Source organism: Aythya ferina, assembly GCF_964211825.1.
Source record: "Aythya ferina genome assembly, chromosome: 7".
Taxonomy (NCBI): Eukaryota; Metazoa; Chordata; class Aves; order Anseriformes; family Anatidae; genus Aythya; species Aythya ferina.
The window spans coordinates 7630742-7651008 of NC_140302.1; the positions used below are offsets into that span (position 1 = coordinate 7630742).

At 48.0% G+C, this 20267-nt stretch overlaps 2 protein-coding genes across 23 annotated transcripts in view; one reads left to right on the top strand and one right to left on the bottom strand.

Annotated features, from left to right (window-relative positions):
- The window catches only part of LOC311439477 (uncharacterized protein), a 127114-nt gene that overhangs the window by 91635 nt on the left and 15212 nt on the right, over positions 1–20267 (top strand). Inside the window, exon 5 of one of the 22 annotated variants that reach the window (XR_014694740.1) lies at positions 59–719. The exons of the other annotated variants lie outside the window; for them this stretch is intronic. The gene's annotated coding sequence lies outside the window, so the exon portion shown is untranslated. Of the gene's footprint in view, positions 1–58; positions 720–20267 lie in introns of those variants that run through there. 22 annotated transcript variants of the gene reach the window in all.
- DKK1 (dickkopf WNT signaling pathway inhibitor 1) lies at positions 18157–19582 on the bottom strand. The gene is made up of 4 exons (XM_084526690.1): positions 19337–19582; positions 19083–19239; positions 18877–18987; positions 18157–18765 (listed from the first exon to the last, which is right to left on the bottom strand). The coding sequence occupies exons 1-4, from the start codon at positions 19520–19522 to the stop codon at positions 18515–18517; spliced, it is 705 nt and encodes a 234-aa protein (XP_084382816.1). The 5' UTR covers positions 19523–19582; the 3' UTR covers positions 18157–18514.

The following is a 20267-nucleotide window of genomic DNA, read 5'->3' on the forward strand; positions in this document are numbered from 1 at the left end:
TATATTGATATATTTAGAGTAACATGATGCATATAAACATATTTTTTTTTTCACTTAGGAATGAATGAGGGGAAAAAAACAATTTTGTTGGCCCTGAAATTCAATGAAAAATTACACTTCAAAGTATCTGACTGTATTGAGACAGGAAATACTGCAACAGGAGTTTTTCTTGCACTGGTTCATCACGGTGTTGGATACAGTTAAAGGAAAAGTTTGCATGAGTCTTCTACAGCAAATCAAAATGGCTCAGTGAAACAAAACAGCTTTGAAGGGACCACCTACCATAAACATTATTCTGAAAGACTAAATTCTTAGCACAAGCATCCAAAGAGCAAATGATAAACAGATGAGGGCACAAACTGAAATTTCACAGAGTTGTAACTTTAACTTTCTGCATGTGTCAAAGAAATATGTCTCTTAAAAGAGCAGTGGAGCTGTTTACTATTAACAGCATCACTTTATTTATATACACAGCACCCAGCGCTGTTCTGATCCACTTGATGCAGTGCTTGAAGGAGTTATGCTTCAGCTGCCAAGATACAGTTTCATTGACTGTAGTGTAACTTTGCTGAGCGCTGGTGTATGCCTACGTTACAGCAATCAGCTTGCATGGATTTTTTTTCCATCTTTACATGCTCTATGTAGCATATTTCCGGGTACATGCAACTTATATTACTGACTGCAGCAGCTGTAATGCAAATTCAGGCATTTAAGAGCCATGGATTGGCTTTTTTTATTTCCCTTCCGTGAAGCTGCCCATCACTTTTGGGCCTCCATAGTGTTCACCAGCATCCTTCCCCTGTCCATGCCACTCACTCTGCTCTGCCTTGATATTAGTTTCCAAACAATTTCTGCTACTCTAATTTTGCCACCATTTAAAAAAAATTGCTGTATGAGTTTGGTGCAGCATTTCTTGTGCATCGGGAAAGACGACCTCACTGTATTCCCACTATATGCCTGGAGTTGAATTTAAGGAGGAATTAGGAACGTGGTTTTGAAAATGCCAAACAAAGTCACTTGAACACACTAATCACTTCAGTACATCAAGAGTTGTGCAGATGATATTTATGGCTGTGAAAAAAAATATATATATTTTGCTGGCTTTTGAGTCACTGTAGAAATATTGGAGTAGTCTAAAAAAAAAAAAAAACAAAAACTGAAATATGAGGGCAGTAATGTCTCAGGCTAAATGAAACACACCCACAAAGTTCATTTGTAATAAACAAACAAGTGAATAAAAGGGACTAATGAACAAACTGTTCGCCCTTCACAAGAAGCTGTGGAGTCCTGAGCTCCCAAGTGCTTGATCGCAGCAGCCGCTGGCAGTCCCAGGCCTCGCAGTGAATCATTCCTGGCATTTATAAATATACTCCTAACCAGTGAGCTGTCAGTAAATTAAAACAAATACATAGTTTAACATAATTAAATGTCTGAGGAGATGCTTGCCTTCCCCTGCTTCTCTATCCTCTCCTACTCCTCCCATGGGCCCTTGTAAGAGACATACAGATTCACAAGAAAGTGTATATATCCAGCACAGTCACTGTTAAAACCATTTATTTTTCATTGACTAACCAGACAGTTGTCTACAAGCCCTTCTACCCACTGTAAAAGCAACAGTCATGCCTCTCAAAGCTTCCCAATTGCTGATAGATATCATACCTCTACAAGAGATCACTCTGCACCATCCTTTTACCTTGGGCTGGCTTCCTGCTGCTGATAGAAATGGCTGAAAACATATTTGCAATGACTGTCCCGGCTCAAAATCTGCATATATTTGTGTCTGCAGTCCCTCTGCTTGCTGCATCCATCACTGGATGCTTCTTAAAATCTTGAAATGAGAAGTGTTAAGGCGCTACAGTTGAAATAAATTTACACAGCCTAAACCCTTTTGATTTTGGAAGTGTCACACCATTGTCACAGCCTGACATGCCTGATGAGATGCATCTCACACAGTAGAAATGAGGTTGACAACTGCCACCCTCCAGAGACACCACTGCGGTCCAGCACAACTGAACATCTTGTGGAGAATGAGGCACCTGGTGATACTGGGGTGACATTTAAATTTCTAGCTATAAACAAGGGCATTTTTGGACTGATCTGAGGGTTTAGCACCTTCTTGGCCCCAGAAATAAAATTTTCAATTCCAAGGGAGGGGGCCTTTGCTGTACACCTGGGGAAACACCTCCTCTTCACCATTTACTATCAGTGAACCTGGCATTTCAAGGTGGTGGTTTGATAAAGGCCCAAGGATGGTTGGGATGCCCATGCACAGCTGGAACCTTTAATTACCACATTTCAGTATAATTTTCTGTACAGTCACTTTCTCTGATCCTTACTTTGGAAAGTGCATGAATCACAGAATCACAGAATCACAGAATTTCTAGGTTGGAAGAGACCTCAAGATCATTGAGTCCAACCTCTGACCTAACGCTAACAGTCCCCACTAAACCATATCCCTAAGCTCTACATCTAAACGTCTTTTAAAGACTTCCAGGGATGGTGACTCCACCACTTCCCTGGGCAGCCTGTTCCAGTGTCTAACAACCCTTTCGGTAAAGAAGTTCTTCCTAGCATCTAACCTAAAACTCCCCTGGCGCAACTTTAGCCCATTCCCCCTCGTCCTGTCACCAGGCACATGGGAGAACAGGCCAACCCCCACCTCACTACAGCCTTCTTTAAGGTATCTGTAGAGAGCAATAAGGTCGCCCCTGAGCCTCCTCTTCTCCAGGCTGAACAAGCCCAGCTCCCTCAGCCGCTCCTTGTAGGACTTGTTCTCCAGGCCCCTCACCAGCTTCGTCGCCCTTCTCTGGACCCGCTCAAGCACCTCGATGTCCTTCTTGTAGCGAGGGGCCCAAAACTGAACACGGTACTCGAGGTGCGGCCTCACCAGAGCTGAGTACAGGGGGACGATCACCTCCCTAGCCCTGCTGGCCACACTGTTTCTGATACAAGCCAGGATGCCGTTGGCCTTCTTGGCCACCTGAGCACACTGCTGGCTCATATTCAGCCGACTATCCACCATCACTCCCAGGTCCTTCTCTTCCTGGCAGCTCTCCAACCATTCCTCTCCCAGCCTGTAGCTCTGCTTGGGGTTATTGCACCCCAGGTGGAGGACCCGGCACTTGGCCTTGTTGAATTTCATGCAGTTGACCTCAGCCCATCGGTGCAGCCTATCCAGATCCTCCTGCAGAGCTTTCCTACCCTCAAGCAGATCGACACACGCACCTAGCTTGGTGTCATCTGCGAACTTACTGAGGGTGGACTCGATGCCCTCGTCCAGATCATTGATGAAGATATTAAAGAGGACCGGCCTCAGCACCGAGCCCTGGGGGACGCCACTAGTGACTGGCCTCCAACTGGACTTGACTCCATTTACCTTTTACATTTACTCCATTTACTCTTTGGGCCCGGCTATCCAGCCAGTTTCTAACCCAATGAAGCGTGTGCCAGCCCAAGCCAAGAGCAGCCAGTTTCTTGAGGAGAATGCTGTGGGAGACGGTGTCAAAAGCCTTGCTGAAGTCAAGGTAGACCACATCCACAGCCTTTCCCTCGTCCACCCAGCGCGTCACTTTGTCATAGAAGGAGATCAGGCTCGTCAAGCAGGATCTGCCTTTCATAAACCCATGCTGACTGGGCCTGATCGCCTGCTTCCCCTGCAAGTGCTGCATGATGACTCTCAGGAGGATCTGCTCCATGAGCTTCCCTGGTACTGAGGTCAAACTGACAGGCCTGTAGTTTCCCAGGTCTGCCCTCCGGCCCTTCTTGTAGATGGGCGTCACATTTGCTAGCTGCCAGTCAACAGTCCCCCGATCGCCAGGACTGCTGATAAATGATGGACAGTGGCTTGGCCAGCTCCTCTGCCAGTTTTCTCAGTACCCTTGGGTGGATCCCATCCGGCCCCATCGACTTGTGCACATCCAAGTGCCATAGCAGGTCACCAACCAGTTCTTCATGGATAGTGTGGGCCACTTCCTGCTCCCCATCCCCTTCCACCAGCTCAGGGTACTGAGTATCCAGAGAACAACCGGTATTGCCGCTAAAGACTGAGGCAAAGAAGGCATTGAGCACCTCCGCCTTTTCCTCATCTCTTGTAACTAAGTTTACCCCGCATCCAGTAAAGGATGGAGATTCTCCTTAGTCCTCCTTTTTGTGTTGATGTATTTATAGAAACGTTTTTTGTTATCTTTAACGGCAGTAGCCAGATTGAGCTCCAGATGAGCTTTGGCCTTCCTAATTTTGTCCCTGCACAGCCTAGCTACATCCTTAAAGTCCTCCCTAGTGGCCTGCCCACTTTTCCAAAGATTATAAACCCTCTTTTTTCTCCTAAGATCAAGCCACAATTCTCTGTTGAGCCAGGCTGGTCTTCTTCCCCGCCAGCCCGTCTTTGGGCACATGGGGACAGACCGTTCCTGCGCCATTAAGATTTCCCTCTTGAAGAGCGCCCAGCCTTCCTGGACCCCTCTGCCCTTCAGAACTGCCTCCCAAGGGACTCTACCAACCAGTGTCCTGAGCAGCTCAAAGTCAGCCCTCCAAAAGTCCAATACAGCGGTTTTACTGGTCCCCTTCCTGGCCTCGCCAAGAATAGTGAACTCCACCATTGCGTGGTCACTCTGCCCAAGACAGCTCCCGACAATCACATCCTCCACCAGTCCTTCTCTGTTTGTGAAGAGAAGGTCTAGCGGGGCACCACCCCTGATAGGTTCACTAACCAGCTGCATCAGGAAGCTATCTTCCACGCTCTCCAGAAACCTCCTAGACTGCTTTCTCAGGGCTGTGTTGTTCTTCCAGGATATGTCAGGGAAGTTGAAGTCCCCCACGAGAACAAGCGCTGAAGATTTCGCAACTTCTGTCAGCTGCCTGTAGAACTCCTCATCCGTCTCCTCATCCTGGTTCGGCGGTCTATAGCAGACCCCGACCAGGACACTAGCCATGAAGCCCACAGGTCCATGAGCATTCCTCATCAACATGGGCCCCAGACTGAACTAAGCTTGCATGGTCTCATTTGAATAAAATTGAGTGGTGCCACATAGTGGAGCACTTGGAAGTGCCCATGGTTATATGGTCAAATCTCATGAAGCCAAGAGGAGAGGTCCCTTCACCTTGAGATTACCTCTGGGTGCTAGTGAGGCAAGAGGGAGCTTGTTCTCTTCATATTTGGAAAGAAAGAACAGTCAACGGGACTAAATCCAGAGAATTTTATGGTCTAAACCCCAACCTTTTATCAAGGAATCAACACAGGGCCAGTTTTCAGTTGCTCCATGTTACTGGCCATGACCAAAGGACATTGGGACTGGCCTGAAATGGTGATGGTGTTTGCTCTCCAGGTCTTTCCATACCGGTATCCCCAACAACAGGGTTTGGAAAGAGCCAGCTCATGCTCCATGGCTAATGGGCTTCAGTTTGTGTGTGCCTCCATCCAGGCTTTAATGAAAGGATCCCAGGCAAAATCCGTTCATCTGTAGTCTCTCATTTCAACGCATCCCTAAATATACTGTGTGCATCCTGGGGAACTGGTAACCTACTATCAAGGGCCTGATACTGTGAAATGTGGAGCAATTCCTGGGAGGTGCAGCTCCCAGGGAGCTGCAGGCGCTCCCAGAAGTCCCTCAGCACTTTGCAGTACCAGGCCCCAAATAAACAGGGAGAGTTATTCCAAGGTCTGCAAACCAAAGCAAGGATTCAACCCAAGCCAGCTCTTGCCCTGTGTTATTTGCATCTTGCTATGTTTAACTCCAGATCACAGTTTTTAGTAAATTGGGCTTGAAAATTATTTGAGCAGGTTAGAATTTGGCTGGCAGCTGGCAAACCTTGGGTAGTTATTTCCTGTTCCTGTTATTTAGCTACTTTTACATTTGTCAGAGTTAATGCAGTAGTCTTTTAGCAGCACATATCTCTTCTGTATAGGCTGAAAAGTCTGTAAGAGAGCAGGACGATGGCCTTCCGCTCCATGAACTGTGGCAACCAGCCCTACTGCTCAAAACTCAAAGATGGGCTTGTGGTGGTGGCCAGGAGTGGGATGTTGGCTCTCCAGCTTCACTTGATAGATCTGGATGTGCGAAATCTGCAGGCACTCTGGCAAATGATGCATAATAGGGGTGGCCAAAACTTCATTTTCCAAGATTTTGTCCTTCAAAGAATATATGTGTTCACCTAAAGCTCTGCACATTAATCTTGGTCCCACTGTGTAAAATAAAATAATTTGCCTTTTTTTTTTTTTTTTTTTTTTTCGCTGAAGATACTTGCTAACAAACATGGTGACACAGGGATGAATTTTGGCAATGAGACTGCAGGAGAAGTTGAATCTTCTGGATGCTGCCTTGCTGCAGCACCAAAGAACAGCTATTAATAGGGTTGCATGGTGGCCAAGTATGACTGATTGAGTAATGTCTGACTTCAGAAGCAGCTCCAGCTCATGCAGAAGATGAACTTTCTCATAGAATGAAATTTCGTGCAGTTTTTCTCTCAGTCAGCTTTCTTTTTGAAAGCTCCAGAGTTAAAGAAAGGCTAACCAGCCCACGTGCAACAATTGGCAGGAAAGAGATTTAAAATGGGAGCCTCCCAGGGTGTCGGCCACACAGCAGGAGTGTCACTGCTACACGATGAGACTCCACTCTCGCCTTTTGCAACAAAAAGCATCCCTTGGCTAATCATCAAGCCATACTTAATCTAATCATCATTTCAGTTCCGAGCTTTAATTCAGTTCACTGCTTGCAGAGCATAATACTTTCTTTTTACTGCTTTCTTTCACTGTACTACTTCACCAAAAATATAAAATAAAAAAATTATAAACTTGGAGATAGAGACTTGATATCTCTTAATCTGCTGCATCAGATGTTTTACTATAATTTTTAATTTATTTTTAAAGGAAAAATATTCTAAGTGAAAGAGCTAAGTCCTGTGTTAGAAAAATAAATTTATTTTTTTTACAGGGACCAAATGCTGGCTCGAATGCCTTCACTAGGCTCTGCTCTTTATGCTGCCCTTTAGTGTTAGCTATATTAAACATGCTTAGTCTCCTGAAGCTGCACTTTTCATCTTATGGTAGCTTCATTACTACTTAATTAGTGAACAATTCTAGGGCAGTGAGACACTTGTTTTTTTATCAACCACTGTGACACACAGGATAGTATCACTTTCAGTGTAGGAACATGGCCAAAAAAAATATAATTGCCATTGTTATCCCACCCCATGTGTGAGTGTCATGTAAGTGGACATTGCTGGCGAGGAGTCAGAAAATTATAGGGCTGAACTCCACTGAATAATGCAAAATTGAAACCATTCAGGCCATCGTGGTTTCTAGGATGCTTCTTGCTTGAGTGAAACCTACTCACATGAGGAAGGGTTGGCTGCTGGGACATGGTTTTGGGCAAGAAGAACTGGATTTAATTTCATCCTAGCCAGCCCAAACACGGTGCTATTTGTGTGTGCTCTTCCCCAGTACAAGAGTGTAAATGCTTTCTTAGACATCCCCTGGGGTGCATCACTGGGGAACAATGCCCAGAATTTACCTTTTAACCACCTGTATAGTATACATGACAATGCACGTGCTACTTGGTGAGCATGGTACCATAGCAGACAGATTTTCTTCAGGTGTTGAGTTGTTGGAAAAGGTGGTTTGGAAATAAGGACAAGAAAGGAATACCCCATGTCCTGGGGATAAAAGGACTGATGTCCTGCTTGTAAGCAGATGTGAATATACCTGTTTTCTTGTTGTGCAGCTCTACATGGGCAGCTCTAGAGACTTTTGCTCATGTACCCTTGATATCTGCCACTCTATCCTGGGAAGAGCTTTGCTGAAGCCACCATACACCAGGGCTGAACTGGGCTCAACACTATGCCAGACTGGGATGTGGCCAGTGGTGTGGTTTTGCTGTTCTGCCAAAAATTGAACCCTGTCATCCTCCTCTTATTCTGCACCATGATTAATCTGCTTTGAGGAATATCAGGTCCTTACAGTACCTGACAAATGACTCCTATGATGTGGAGGGTCACTTTGTGTTCATGTGCACCATCAGGTGAAACATGGCATGAGTTTTGCTGGGCACAAGCCCTCTCATTTCTTGATGCCATGGCAAGCCACACACTCAGCTTTACTGCTTCTCCCAGCCCAGGCTGAGTCAAAAAGAAAATTTCAACACAAATTAAGATTAAGGGATAGAAGATGATAGAGTTTTCTGCTGTTGCCAACTGAAAAGAAAAATAGATTTTGAACTGCAGCAGCAGAGGGCAGAAAATAAGATGCTCTTGGGATACCTCCCACCACCATCCTGCAGTACTGCACCATGAGATGAATCCTGAAGCAAACTTAAGTCTAATAATGTTAAAAAAGCTTCATGGAACCACAGAAATGGAGTTGAGGAAAGGTTAAAGTGCTGAACCTAACTGTCAAACCTAGGATGGTGAGAATAGATGCATCCAAGCTGAAAGTGACACACAAGCATATGAGTTCCTCAACATGCAACACATGGGACTATTTTTTTGGTCATTTCACTTTAAAAAATAATTTGTTTCGGGTCCCTGTTTTGCTAGACTGTCAATCCTTTAAGCACAACAGGGTTGGTTCCTAGTTGGGGAATAACCACAAGCCAATTAGAAGTTAAATTGTTGAGCAGTATGCATCTAATTGAAGTCTCTACTTTCTGCCTGCTATTTTTAGTGTTTGGGCCAAGCTGCAGCTCCACGTAGGGTATAATCATGTTTATTTAAGAGCAACATGTACCTCAGTGAGAAAAATAAAATCCAGCAGGCAGAGCTGTTTTTTACCAAATATATATGGGTGGGTGGTACAATTCAGGTCTAGACTGCTCTTTCTCCCTTGTACGCTATCTCACATTGGGCATGTATCCTTTTTGCTTCCAGACTATGCCTGCAACATGTGTGCATAAATGCCTTAATGCAAAGCACACCTTCCACATTCTTTTATTGCCTTTTATTGTCGTCTACTATCAGCATTTCCAAATTCTCTTCCAGGTACATTGGGGCAGTAACAAGAGACCCTGGTTGTGCTGGAACAGATAGGTGGGCTGATACACTTATCACTTAGAAGACAAAAAGCTGAAGGAGATACCACCAGTCAGTCCTGAGCATCTTCCCCTTCCCAAGGGGGATTTTGGGGTTATTTTGAGTAAGCTGTCAGGTGTTTAAGGAACAATTTGAAGGATGACAGCAAAGCATCTGTGTGTGTTTCTGTGAGGCTTCCAGCAAGGGGAGGCATAGGAAATGGTTATTTGCTGGAGGTTTTCAATATCTGGGCTCTAAAAGGTCACAGGACTGGTAGGACTGGGATGGGACAACCTCAGCAATAAACTGGATGTCTTGGAAATGAAGACAATTTTGTCTGCACTTGAGATGGTGAGCAAGGGACCACAGAGGGTGGCTTGGGGAGGAAGCAGAAGGACAAGGGAACCAAATCCCATCAAAAACAGGGAAAGAAAAAGGTAAAGATCTTTTCAGCAACTTGTCAAGTGGACATAAGAGGTCTGAGACAAGTCAGAAATAAATCACGGGAGGGGGGGGAGGGGAGGGGCTAGTCATGCAACATGATGTTGGGTTGCAAATGAGACCACCAGGTCTGAGCTATAGGAGGAGGAGAAGAGCAGGGGATAATGAGACAGCCACTCTGGACCTGTGTAGGGCACCAGAGCAGAGATGAGCAGATTTGTAAGGTGACGCTCAGCCTGAATGATGAGGGAGGGAGAGCTTAAGAGCTTTAAATTTTTTTTTTTTTTAGCCAGGGGTTGCAACTGGAGCTCTGGTTCTGCCAAAACACCACATCAGTCATCTTAGCTTTAGGAATGATAAGAAGGGAGATAGGGAAACTGATGTGTGCCTTAAAGAGGTCTGAGACTGGGTTGAGGCAATTATTTCTCTAGCCTGCCTGTACTGTGACTCCCCATCATAACCTCATCAGCTTGTTTCCTTAAAACAGCCTGAGGAAGTAAACAAAAATGAGAACCCAGGAAAATCCAGTATGATTCTCTTTCTTAGAAGCATCTGATTTTATTATTCACCTCTATCTTATGTATGTCTGTTGAATAGCACATGTGCATGTCACATCCCACACACTGTGAGGAAGAGTGCCCCTTTTCAGGAATTTTGCATACATTCCTCTCTCACCACAAAGGGGATTGAGTTTGTCTCACTGAAAAAGCCATAGATTTTATTCAAGAAATTCCCACATTGATTTCTCCCATCTCAACGGCTCTGCAAAATAACAGTGCTAAACAAAACCCAGCAGCACCCATCTTAAATACCACCCATCTGGAAACATACACCCCAGCACTTCATCCTAAACCATGAAGCACGTGCCCTTGCTCCTTATCTTTTTCACAATATTTGATGTTAAATCTTCAGATGGAGTTGATTCAAAAGTTATCAGAATGATGTTTGCAAGGAGGAAATAAAACTGAATTGCCAATGTTTTGATACTCAGCAATATTTAAAACATAAAATAAGAAATTGTGGTCATTGAGTTACCCAATTGTTCCTACAGAACACACTTGGCTCTGTGATGGGAAGGTGGCATTCCATTTTTAATGACAGTGAAGGAATTTAACAATAATAAACTAAGCAGTAGTAAGAAGTTGTGACAACAATGGAAACTCTGGCTTTGAAAGCATCTTGCTTTACCATTTACATTATTTAAACAACATTATTTAAATCCACAGGTAATGTTTTCCCACAGCTTAAGACAGACTCTGATCTAAATAAGGATCAAGATACCTAATTAATAAGAGTGTGGCTCCCTAGGCTGTTGCACTTCTGGCACAGTGAAGAATTGCCTAAGCACAAAAGCTGAAAAAGGCCATCAGGAACACTGCCTTGGGACCATCCCTATCTCCAGGGCAGGTTGAAAGACTTTTTAAAGACTTACTGAACCTGCTTCCCCTCCTCTAAGTGCTGTGCTTGGGTTGAACAGCCATATTCACAACAATGCAGTAGATGGGGAACATCATGAGCCTGTAGGACATGCCACCACCTGTAGGACATGACAGAAGGACCCTGTGCGATGCCGGAAAATTCCTGGGGCAGAACAGGGGCTTTTCCCAGATGCCAAACCAAAGTTTAATAACTTTGATATGTTGAACAGTGGATGGGTACAGGAGGAAAAAAAAAAAAAAAAAAAAAAAAAAAAAAAAAAAAAACAGACATGCAGGCTGCAGCTAATACCTGGGTTTGCTCAACAGCAAGATCAGGCGCTAGACAGCTTTCAGGCATTAACAGTACTCTCCACTGGTTTCCCAATGTTTCTTTTGTGAACTTCAATAACAAAAGGTCAAATTGAAACCTAGAGGGTAGTGTGCAACTCAATATTCAATGTGTCAGTGAACTTCTTAAAAGCAATAAAATCTGGAAGACCTGCAAGAGAGAAAAACTAATATTCTTCTGTCCAGCTGTTTGCTGGCAGCTCTGGCATTTATAAAATGCTGTCTTACAAAGACGACTCCTGTGGGAACAAGTATTATTAATCCACATGAGACAAGTAAATTCACAGAGACAGAAAGAGGAGATGTTGCTGGAAAATAAGGAACCTGCCAGAATTATGTGCCATGCCAATTCCTTATCCCAAGGTGTCCAAAAAACTCTTGATGGGCTTAAAAAGGGATCAAAGACTATTTACGGGTCAGATGAAGGCTGAAGGTCTCTTTTCCCAACAGTCCAACAATTGAACAGTGGTGTGCAAGAACGGGATATCAAAGAATGTATGATAAGCTATTTGCAGCTCTAGAAAAACACTCATATGACAAAATTTTCAATGCATGGAACCAGTGCTTCAGTGTCATGAATAGCAGGAAGGGTTTTCCTCCCCCTCACTGGTCAGTGCCTCCATGTAGTGCAGCAGGACTTCTGCAGCTGCTGCTGCCCTTCACCAACAATGAACTCAAGATGTTATCAGATCCTGGGAGAATACAAAATCCTAAACCAAGAATTAAAACATATGTAATTTGGGTCACACAGGCCGCCTTTCTTGGTTATCAGTCAATCAAGCTGCTACAAACCAATGCTGCTGGCTTTCTGGTGGAATATCAGACAGCTTGGGCAAAGGGCACTTAGCTCAGGAACAGGGTCAGCTCTTTATCACTCTGCTGGAAGTAGAGCAGGCCACCAGCATGAGGCCAAGTTTCACAGGTTAGAAGCAGAGAAGTCCCTGTCTGCCCCCAAAAGACTTCTCTCTGAGTAACAGAGCTCCCAGCCCATGATGGGAACAGCATTTTAATACTGCTCATAATGATGCCTTGTCTTGATGAGAGAGAGCCAAGACAACATCTAACATGTATTAGCCTTCCTCAAAAATTCACATACATAATCTGGAGCAATGCTGAATCTGGGTAGGAGCACTGAATGGAGGTGCTGGCCCCAGCTAGTTGGGGTATGCAGGCATCCCTGGGGCTGGCTACAGTTTCCACCCAGACTCCTACAGAGGTGCAAAATACAAATGCTTTTGTAGCTGTTTTCTCTGTTTCCTTAGCAAAGATGCCTGAACAAAAGTAGTGTATGCCCCAGAACCGTGAGTGTTAAGAATTAAAAAGCTGCACCTAGAAGCAGATTTCTGCACAAAGGATATGGGATATAAATTCGTGAGCCCATGAGATTAAGTGGTCCCTCTGGATGGGGGTGGCACCAAGTCTGCTCTAAAGCAGCTTTGGGCTCTTCCCTCACCCTTGTCTGAATGCAGCCCGTGTGGCCTCACGGGTGAGCTGCAGGATTCCAAGTAGGGGAAAAGATCCAGGACCACTCGCTATCGTGGCCATTACTCATCCCCCAGCACAGGCTGGGCTGCAGCCAAAAGAAGTTATGTTTCTGGGATGATCATTTATGGTCAGGCATGCTTTCTGATAGAGGCAGCTAAACCTTGCTAACGTGAGATGTCTGGGACAGCAAAGCCACCACAATAGGGGAAGATCAGCCCAGGCCAGCCCATGGGAGGACAGACATTTGTGATGGAAAACAGCTCCATCAGCTTGTTGCTTTTCCACCTCCCAACTCACACAGCCTGCTCTCTCAAAAGCTGAGGAAGAGAAGAAAAAAAAAAAAAAAAAAAGCTTTTCATTAGACAGGGAGGGGAGGAGGGGAGTCAAGCGAGGCTCTCCACACTTCTAACAAATAGACAGCAATAGGGCCTTCTGTAGCCTCCCTTCTCAGTCTGCTACCTAATCAGTGGTGAGATGCTCCTTCAAGCTTTTAAAATGAGTTCCAGTTTTGATTTCCTTCCTCTTGTGTAAATCTAAGTTTTTCTGTAAGGGAAGCATCAGGTCCAGGTCATGAAGTGCCTCCTGTACATCATGAGGCCATCTGTAAGGCTGCAGAACAGCACGAGGAAACAGCAGAAAATGGGGAATTAATATTAAGACGCAAGCTCAAAACAACACCAAAACACTCACATCTGTGGCACAGTGGTCCTCAGGGTGAAAAAAAAAGAAAGAAACGAACCAATTTTTGAACATATTCTGCTACATTTTGGCCTTTCATTCACTGATGGACTCAAAATATGCCAATGCCACTTGTTGTCATACAAACCCTGACCCAGGGATATTAAGGTGGGCACAGTGACATTAAATATTTCCTTTTTTTTTTTTTTTTAAAAAAAAAAAAAGATCATCCACCTCATGGTAAAAGCTGCCAGACAAACTGCTCAGCTAGAAGTCCTTCACTGGGCAAAACAGACACAGGGCTGAGGATGCAATGGGCTCAGAGGCACTGCTGGCTTGCTAGGGATGTGCCTCCAGTGATGGAGCTCTTACACAATCACTTATTCTTCTCAAAATCAGCATCTTGACCAAATTACATTTTTTCTAAAGGAGGTTTAGTTTTTTTTTTTTTTTTTAATAAATTAAATGGATAGACCAACACTTCCCTATCTCTGACACCCACATACATACCCCCTGAACGCTTTCTCAAAGAGCCAACATCAAGGCCCTTTGGATTTAAAAAAAAAAAAAAAAATAGTTAAAAAACAACAATAACAACAAAAAAGACACCTATGGTATCATCCTAGTATCATCCTCTCCACTGCCAATAATCAGTATTTAGAGAGCATTTACCTCAGGTGGTAATCACACCTGAAGCTTCAACTTCTACGGATGTGCCTTGACCCCAGGTGATCTAATTTATGAGTTTCCATGTTGTGGCCATGAGCTGCGCAACATGGCTGTGTGCGGGGCTTGTTTTAAACCTACTGGGTGGTCAGACCATCTCATTCCTGCATTGTAGGGAACAAAACTAAGCACCGAGTCACAGCCTTGTGACTCGTTGACAGCTCTGCAGCCCTCCCCTGCTTTCCCTTTGTCAAGCTGAAAAGTTGCCAAGCCTTTCACTGGATGGGAGCATGCTCTCTTCTCCTTGTCTGATATTTTTCACAATTCTGCTGTGTGACATACTTCTGGAGTCCTTTGGTATTGCCATAGCATCCTGTAACATTTCCCAGTCTGCTACAGGGAAGTTTTTCCCCAGATTTACTTAACCTGACTCTGTATCACCTACAGACTTACCACTGGAAATGCAAGCAGACCCAAAAAACCCAAGCACCAGGATGTGAGGATGCCATCTATCATCTCCTTGCACCACAAGCAATAATTATCTCCTCCCCCTGTTATTTATGACCTATGGCCTCCTCCCTCACTGGGTTAGTAGCTCTGCCCAGAAGTGTCCTCCTGAAGGATCTCAGCTGTCCCCCTTGTCATGTGTTAATTAGGGACAAAAATCAGGCACTGAGGGGGAGGGGAGGAACCCTATACAAAATAGTACTTGTTAAAAAATAGTAATATACATCATTTTGGACTAGCAGGGATCCAGATTCTGTATTGCCTTACATTCATAAAGTCTTCTGCCCACTCGGTCCATTCAGGGCTGTCATGTTTTTGGAAAAAAGTGGGCAGGTTTCAAGGTCTCACTGTGATGCCAGTGAGTGGATTTATGGATTTTTGCAACCCTTTCTTCCACTGAATATGGGGGGTGTGTGTTCAGTAAGAAACTCACACTGAGTGCATTTTGTTGCATGGGTGTTAAGATTGATGGGAGTAAGAGGAACATGGGCTTGTATTTTAACACTTTGATGAAAAAGGATATTTCTTCTAAGGTGTAGTAAGTTTCTTTTCAGAACATGGGCAATTTATTTTTTTAAAGGTATTTGTCCACCAGAGGACTCATTTCATGACAAATCACAGCAAAGTTGTGCTGCATCCGATCCTCTCCACTCCACTCCTTCTTACGCAAGATTGAGGCCATTTGCCATTATTGCCACCAGGTGCAGCAGAGAGGGACTTTCTGATGATGCCCTCTGTGACAGTATCGCCTTGAAATCTGTATTGATAGCACAGAGAACTGATCTCAGTGAATCCATAACAGGAAAAGTTGGAAGAGTGATTCAGTTCTCCATTCACCTCCTTGATGTTGGCACTTACGAAATTTCCCTTGTTTAAAAAAGCCTTTATGAAATTCTGGGGAAGGGACTGAGCTTTCCAGCACAGATGTCAATCCCCTGCCTTAGTCCTGCTGAAGGATTCTTGTGAAAGGCTTAGAGTCCAGTTCTTAGTTTCATTAGGAGTTGGGAAGGGCTCTAAATAAACTCCAGCCTGTGCAGGCTCCTTCAGTACAACCTCACACTGCTGCTGTAGCTACATGGACCACGGGGCTGAACTGGGCATTTGTTAGGCTCTTAAAAAGCCTTGTGCATTAAAACACACACATGGAGTGTTTTAGCACTAATGTGCATGTCAGAAAAATGGGAAATGTGTATTAGATGCACTTCAGGTGCTCTGGGAAACAAAGCAGAACACTTTCTGAGCACAGGGTGGAATTTAACACCTACAGAGCCCCTGTACTTGTTGCTGGGAGGTGGCCATGTAGATGGGGTCTGAGCTGGGAGGGTACAGAAGACTTCAGGTCTGACCCTGTCCTCGTCTGCCCCTCTGCAGGAGGCAGGAGGTGAGTGGTGAGACCACTAGGATGCTAAACCTCCTCCTGTACCAAAACCTTCTTACTTTATTAGTTCTACCCTTAGAATATCCTTTTTCTGTATTGTAATTTTCCACAGTGAGTAATTTCATTATTGAGGAGAGGGCTGGGGGAAGCACATCCATGAGATGCCTCATGCAGCAGATGCAAGAGAACTGTGCAGGATGTGCTGAAATACTGTGTGCTGCCACATCTTGTCTTGCCGGGATGAGCTTGACCTCCAAATCTGGGCACAACAGCAAACTCAAGGTTAAGGGATGGATGCAGCTTCTCTTTGCCAAGGTTGATTAATCTATGTTGAACTTCTTATACAATTTTTTATTTTTATTTTTTATTATTATTTTTTGAGGTAGCATGTGTTAATTCAGGCATTTCTGAAATATGGAGCATCTGCTGGTGGGTGGCTGAATACAGGAGGGACTGTGTCGATGCTACCCATTTGTTCCTCATTGTCCCATACTGGAAATGTAACTGAAAATGTTAGCATCCTTCCTGCTGGCAATGGATGTGAGCCACAAGAGCCTAGTGTTTAGCACCGGGCACGCACCTGAGCTGCTCTCCCACCCAACAGGGGAAGCTGAAAATGAAGCAGCAGTGAGCTAGGGCTGGCGATGCTGAGCTCCAGGTCCAGCTGCATGTGCTGTAGGCAGGGTGTGATCTCCCCAAAATACAGCTGAAAAGACAGCCAAAGCTGGTCTAAATAATGCTAGTGAAGAGGATGTGAAAAATAAATAAAGTAGTGGGAAGGATTTGATATACTGTGATTCTGAACCAAAAAGCTGTGTGCTCTGTATTTAATGCATCGTGAGCACATTTATTACTGCCTCCCAGTGTGTCAAAGCCGTATCGGGCTGCCTGGGAGAGAAAGTGTTGTATCTGCAGGGAGAAAAAACATTAAACCTAGTACTATTTAACATGTTTACTAGGGATAAAATGTGCCACCTCCAGTGTCAGAGCTGGACTCATCGGAACAGTCACCCACATGTCTATTCAGAGGCAGGTGCTGTCATTGCTCCAGTGCCACTGACTGTTACTGGGCATAATTGTAATTAGTAATAGGAAGTCCATTCTAGAGCAGTGTTTTTTGTTTTTAATAGTGACTATTCAAAAAAAAAAAAAAAAAAAAAAAAAAGTACTCTATTTATTTTTAAAGCCTGACATGGTGATTAAAGCCCTAAGATAAAGCCTTTGAATTACAGCCCCATTTATCAGGATGCTTCAAGCTGTGGCTGCAGTGCTGGGAAAATCATGTCCTGACTGCAACCCCTGCACGCTGTCAGCTCAACACATGTCCTCTGCAAACTCTCCTGCAGGACATGGGGCCATCACACCCTAAAGTGTCCTCCTGTGGGCTGGGATTTGGCTTAGGGCAGCCATTGCTCTGGCCTCAGCCACTCTGGGGACAGTGTCCGTCCTTGATGGCTGCAAATCGAGGGGCGCCAGCACGTTGTTGTGGTTTAAAGAGCATCAGTAAGGGGTGAGAGAACTGCAGTTTGGTTCATGTTCCGCAATCCCATGCACCAGCACAGTCCCAGAGGTCCCCAAATCGGCAGCATTAATGCTCCAGGCGCTAGCATTGCTGCTCAGGCTGCACGTAACAGACCAAAGGGATGCAGCTGGCTTGGAGCTTGCCTGCACACAGGGTGCAGTGCCCCTGAAGCCCCTCTTGCACTCCGTCTTGGGCACCACTTTGCCACCCAGTCCAGGCCTGGGGAAAAAGTAACGCCACGTGTTGGGGCTGTGCAGGGGAGACTCGGGCACGGCTGAGCATCTCAGCACCTCCCTTGGCTGCCACCATCAACAGGAGGATGGCGTTAAGGACTAGAGGGGGTGGCAAAAATTCACGTGAGAAAACTTGCAGCTTTCCCTCCCACCAAACCATTCCCAAAGGAAGAAAACTCATAGCCACAGGCTTTGAGGTGAAGCAAAAAAAAAAAACAAACAAACAGTTTTTATTGTGCCTGGAGCAGAGAGACCACACGGCTTGGTGCACAGATGGAAATGCTGAGCTCCCGCTCAGCTCGCTGTGGTTGGGGCACATGGCCCCGGTTGGTGCCAGCTGATGCCTCCTTCACTCCCTCCTCGCCCCATGTGAAAACCAGGCAGGAGGCGTCCGCCCCACTCCCCCCTCTCGCTCAGGGTTTCTCGCCCCGTGCTCGGCATGGGGCCACCTCTCCCCTCCCGCAGGCAGCTCAGGCAGGCTTTGAAGAACTCATTTATTGGCTCGCAAACAGGCAGTTGCATCCGTCGAACTCAATTTAAGACCCAGTGTGTACAAAGTCACAGTCACGGCTTGAAGAGCACAAGGCAGCACCCTCGGAATAATCATTAAAAGTCCCGGCATATGTACAGCTAAGTGCCACCTTGAGTATTCACAACACAGTAACGTACTGCAATTAGTCGCTTAAAAGTAGTTCCCTAGAGAAACAACCTTCCGCTCCGGCTGCGGTGCAGGAGGGAAGCCCCCCGCGAGCGGGGCCGGAGTCTGTCCCGTCCGTCCCATCCGTCTGTCCCATCTGTCCATCCATCCCATCTGTCCGTCCCATCGTGGGGGGGACGCTCAGTGTCGCTGGCAGGTGTGCAGGCGGGAGGTGTCGGGGGGGCCGTGGTCTCGCTGCAGGCGGCACGCCAGCCCCTCAGCGCATTGGCAGCGCTGGAAGATCTCCAGCCCGTGGGCGCCTTTCCGACGGTGCCTGGTGCACACCTGCCCCTCCCGCAGCACCGGCTTGCAGATCTTGGACCAGAAGTGGCGGGCGCAGCACAGCCCGGCCGCGCAGTCTGACGAACGCAGGCAGAAGTCCCCCTCCTCACCTGCGGGTCAGAGCGGGGATCAGGGCGCTGAGCGCCGTCGGGGGGCTCCGGGGCCCCTCGGGACGCGCGCCCACCACCTCCGCCCCCCCGGGGCTCCCCCTTTCCTCTTACCTTTGCGGGCGGGCAGCCAGGCGGGCGCGGGCGTCCGTCGGGGCAGCGCCTCGGCGCCGGTCTCGTCCAGCTCGGCGGCGCCGGGAGGGGACTCGGGGGGCGTGCAGAGCCCTGTAGGAGGCAGCGCGGTCAGCCGCGGGGTTCGCCGCTCCCCTCCCTCCCCTTCCCCTCCTGCCCGACACCCCCCGAACCCCGCCGCCCCTCACCGTTGCTGCAGGCCGTGCCCGGGCAGCACATGGCGTCGCGCAGGCAGCGCTTGCGACGTCTCCGGCAGGCGAGGCAGAGCGGAGCGCCCCCACCGCGGGCCGCCCCCCCGCAGAACTCGTCGGGGCCGCAGTCCTCGTCCTCGGTGCACGGGAAGGGCTACGGGCGGCACAGCGGGGACCCCCCGGTAAGAGCGGGGCCGCCGCCGGTGCGGGGTCCCCCCCCCGACCCTCCCCATCCCCGTCCCGGCTCCTACCTGCCGGGTGGCGGCCGGCGGAGGTTTATTGCTGCCGTCGAAGGGCGCGGCGGCAGCGGCGGGGGCGGCGCTGGCGGCCGCTCCCCCCTTGATGGCGTTGGAGCTGAGGGCGCCGCCGGGCGCCGCCGCCCGCCCCGCCGGGGCCGTGCAGCTCAGCGCCGCCAGCAGCGCCACCAGCGCCCGCATCGTCCCGTCCCGTCCCGTCGGTGCCGTGCCGTGCCCCTCCGTGCCCTGCCGTCGGTGCTGCGGCTCCCGCGGCCCCCGAGCAGCGCTACCTGCCCGCCCCGCCGCCGCCTTTATACCCCGGGGGCTGCCTCCTGCTCCCGCCCCTCGGGGAGGCGGCCGCGGCGGCCGCGGATGGGATTTCAAAGGGCCCCGGGGGGCTGTGCCGATGCCCCCCCACAACGCCCCGCCGCCCCGAGGGCTCCGTCATTGGCCGCCGGCCCGGGAGGGAGATTTCGCAACGACGGGGGCAGCTCCGCGGCCCCCCCCCAGCACCCCCCTCAGTTCCTCCCCCCAGGCCCCACCGCCAGATGCGGCTGCGGCTCCGCTGTCTGCAGCACCACCCCCCCCCGTCCCGCCCCGTCCCGTCCCCATCCCCGTGCCTGGGAGCCGCCGTGGGGAGCGAACCCACCCCCCCCTCAGCCCCCTCACCCCGCTCCTTTGGTCTCCCAGCCCCGCGTCTGTCGTCGTCCCCCCCCTCCCCGTCCCAGCTCCCTTCCTGGCGCCAGCGCAGCTCTGCAGGAAGCTGCAGAGAGCCGGGATGGGGGGGAGAGGAGCCCGCCCCGTCGGGCCCCCCCCCGTGCACTCGCCTGACCCCAGCCCGGAGAACCGGACCGGGGGGGTTGGGGGAGTCGTCTCTGGGCTCCCTTTGATGCGTGGAGATCAAAGGGGGGAGCCCAAAGAGGACCCCCGACCTCCCCCCCGCTCC

Excerpts from the sequence above, each read along its gene's own strand:
- DKK1 (XM_084526690.1), bottom strand. The coding sequence starts at position 19,522 with ATGCGGGCGCTGGTGGCGCTGCTGGCGGCGCTGAGCTGCACGGCCCCG. Across the intron at positions 18,988-19,082 it reads GGGCACGGCCTGCAGCAACG|GGCTCTGCACGCCCCCCGAG; the intron begins GTGAGGGGCGGC and ends TGCCTCCTACAG. Across the intron at positions 18,766-18,876 it reads CTGGCTGCCCGCCCGCAAAG|GTGAGGAGGGGGACTTCTGC; the intron begins GTAAGAGGAAAG and ends TCTGACCCGCAG.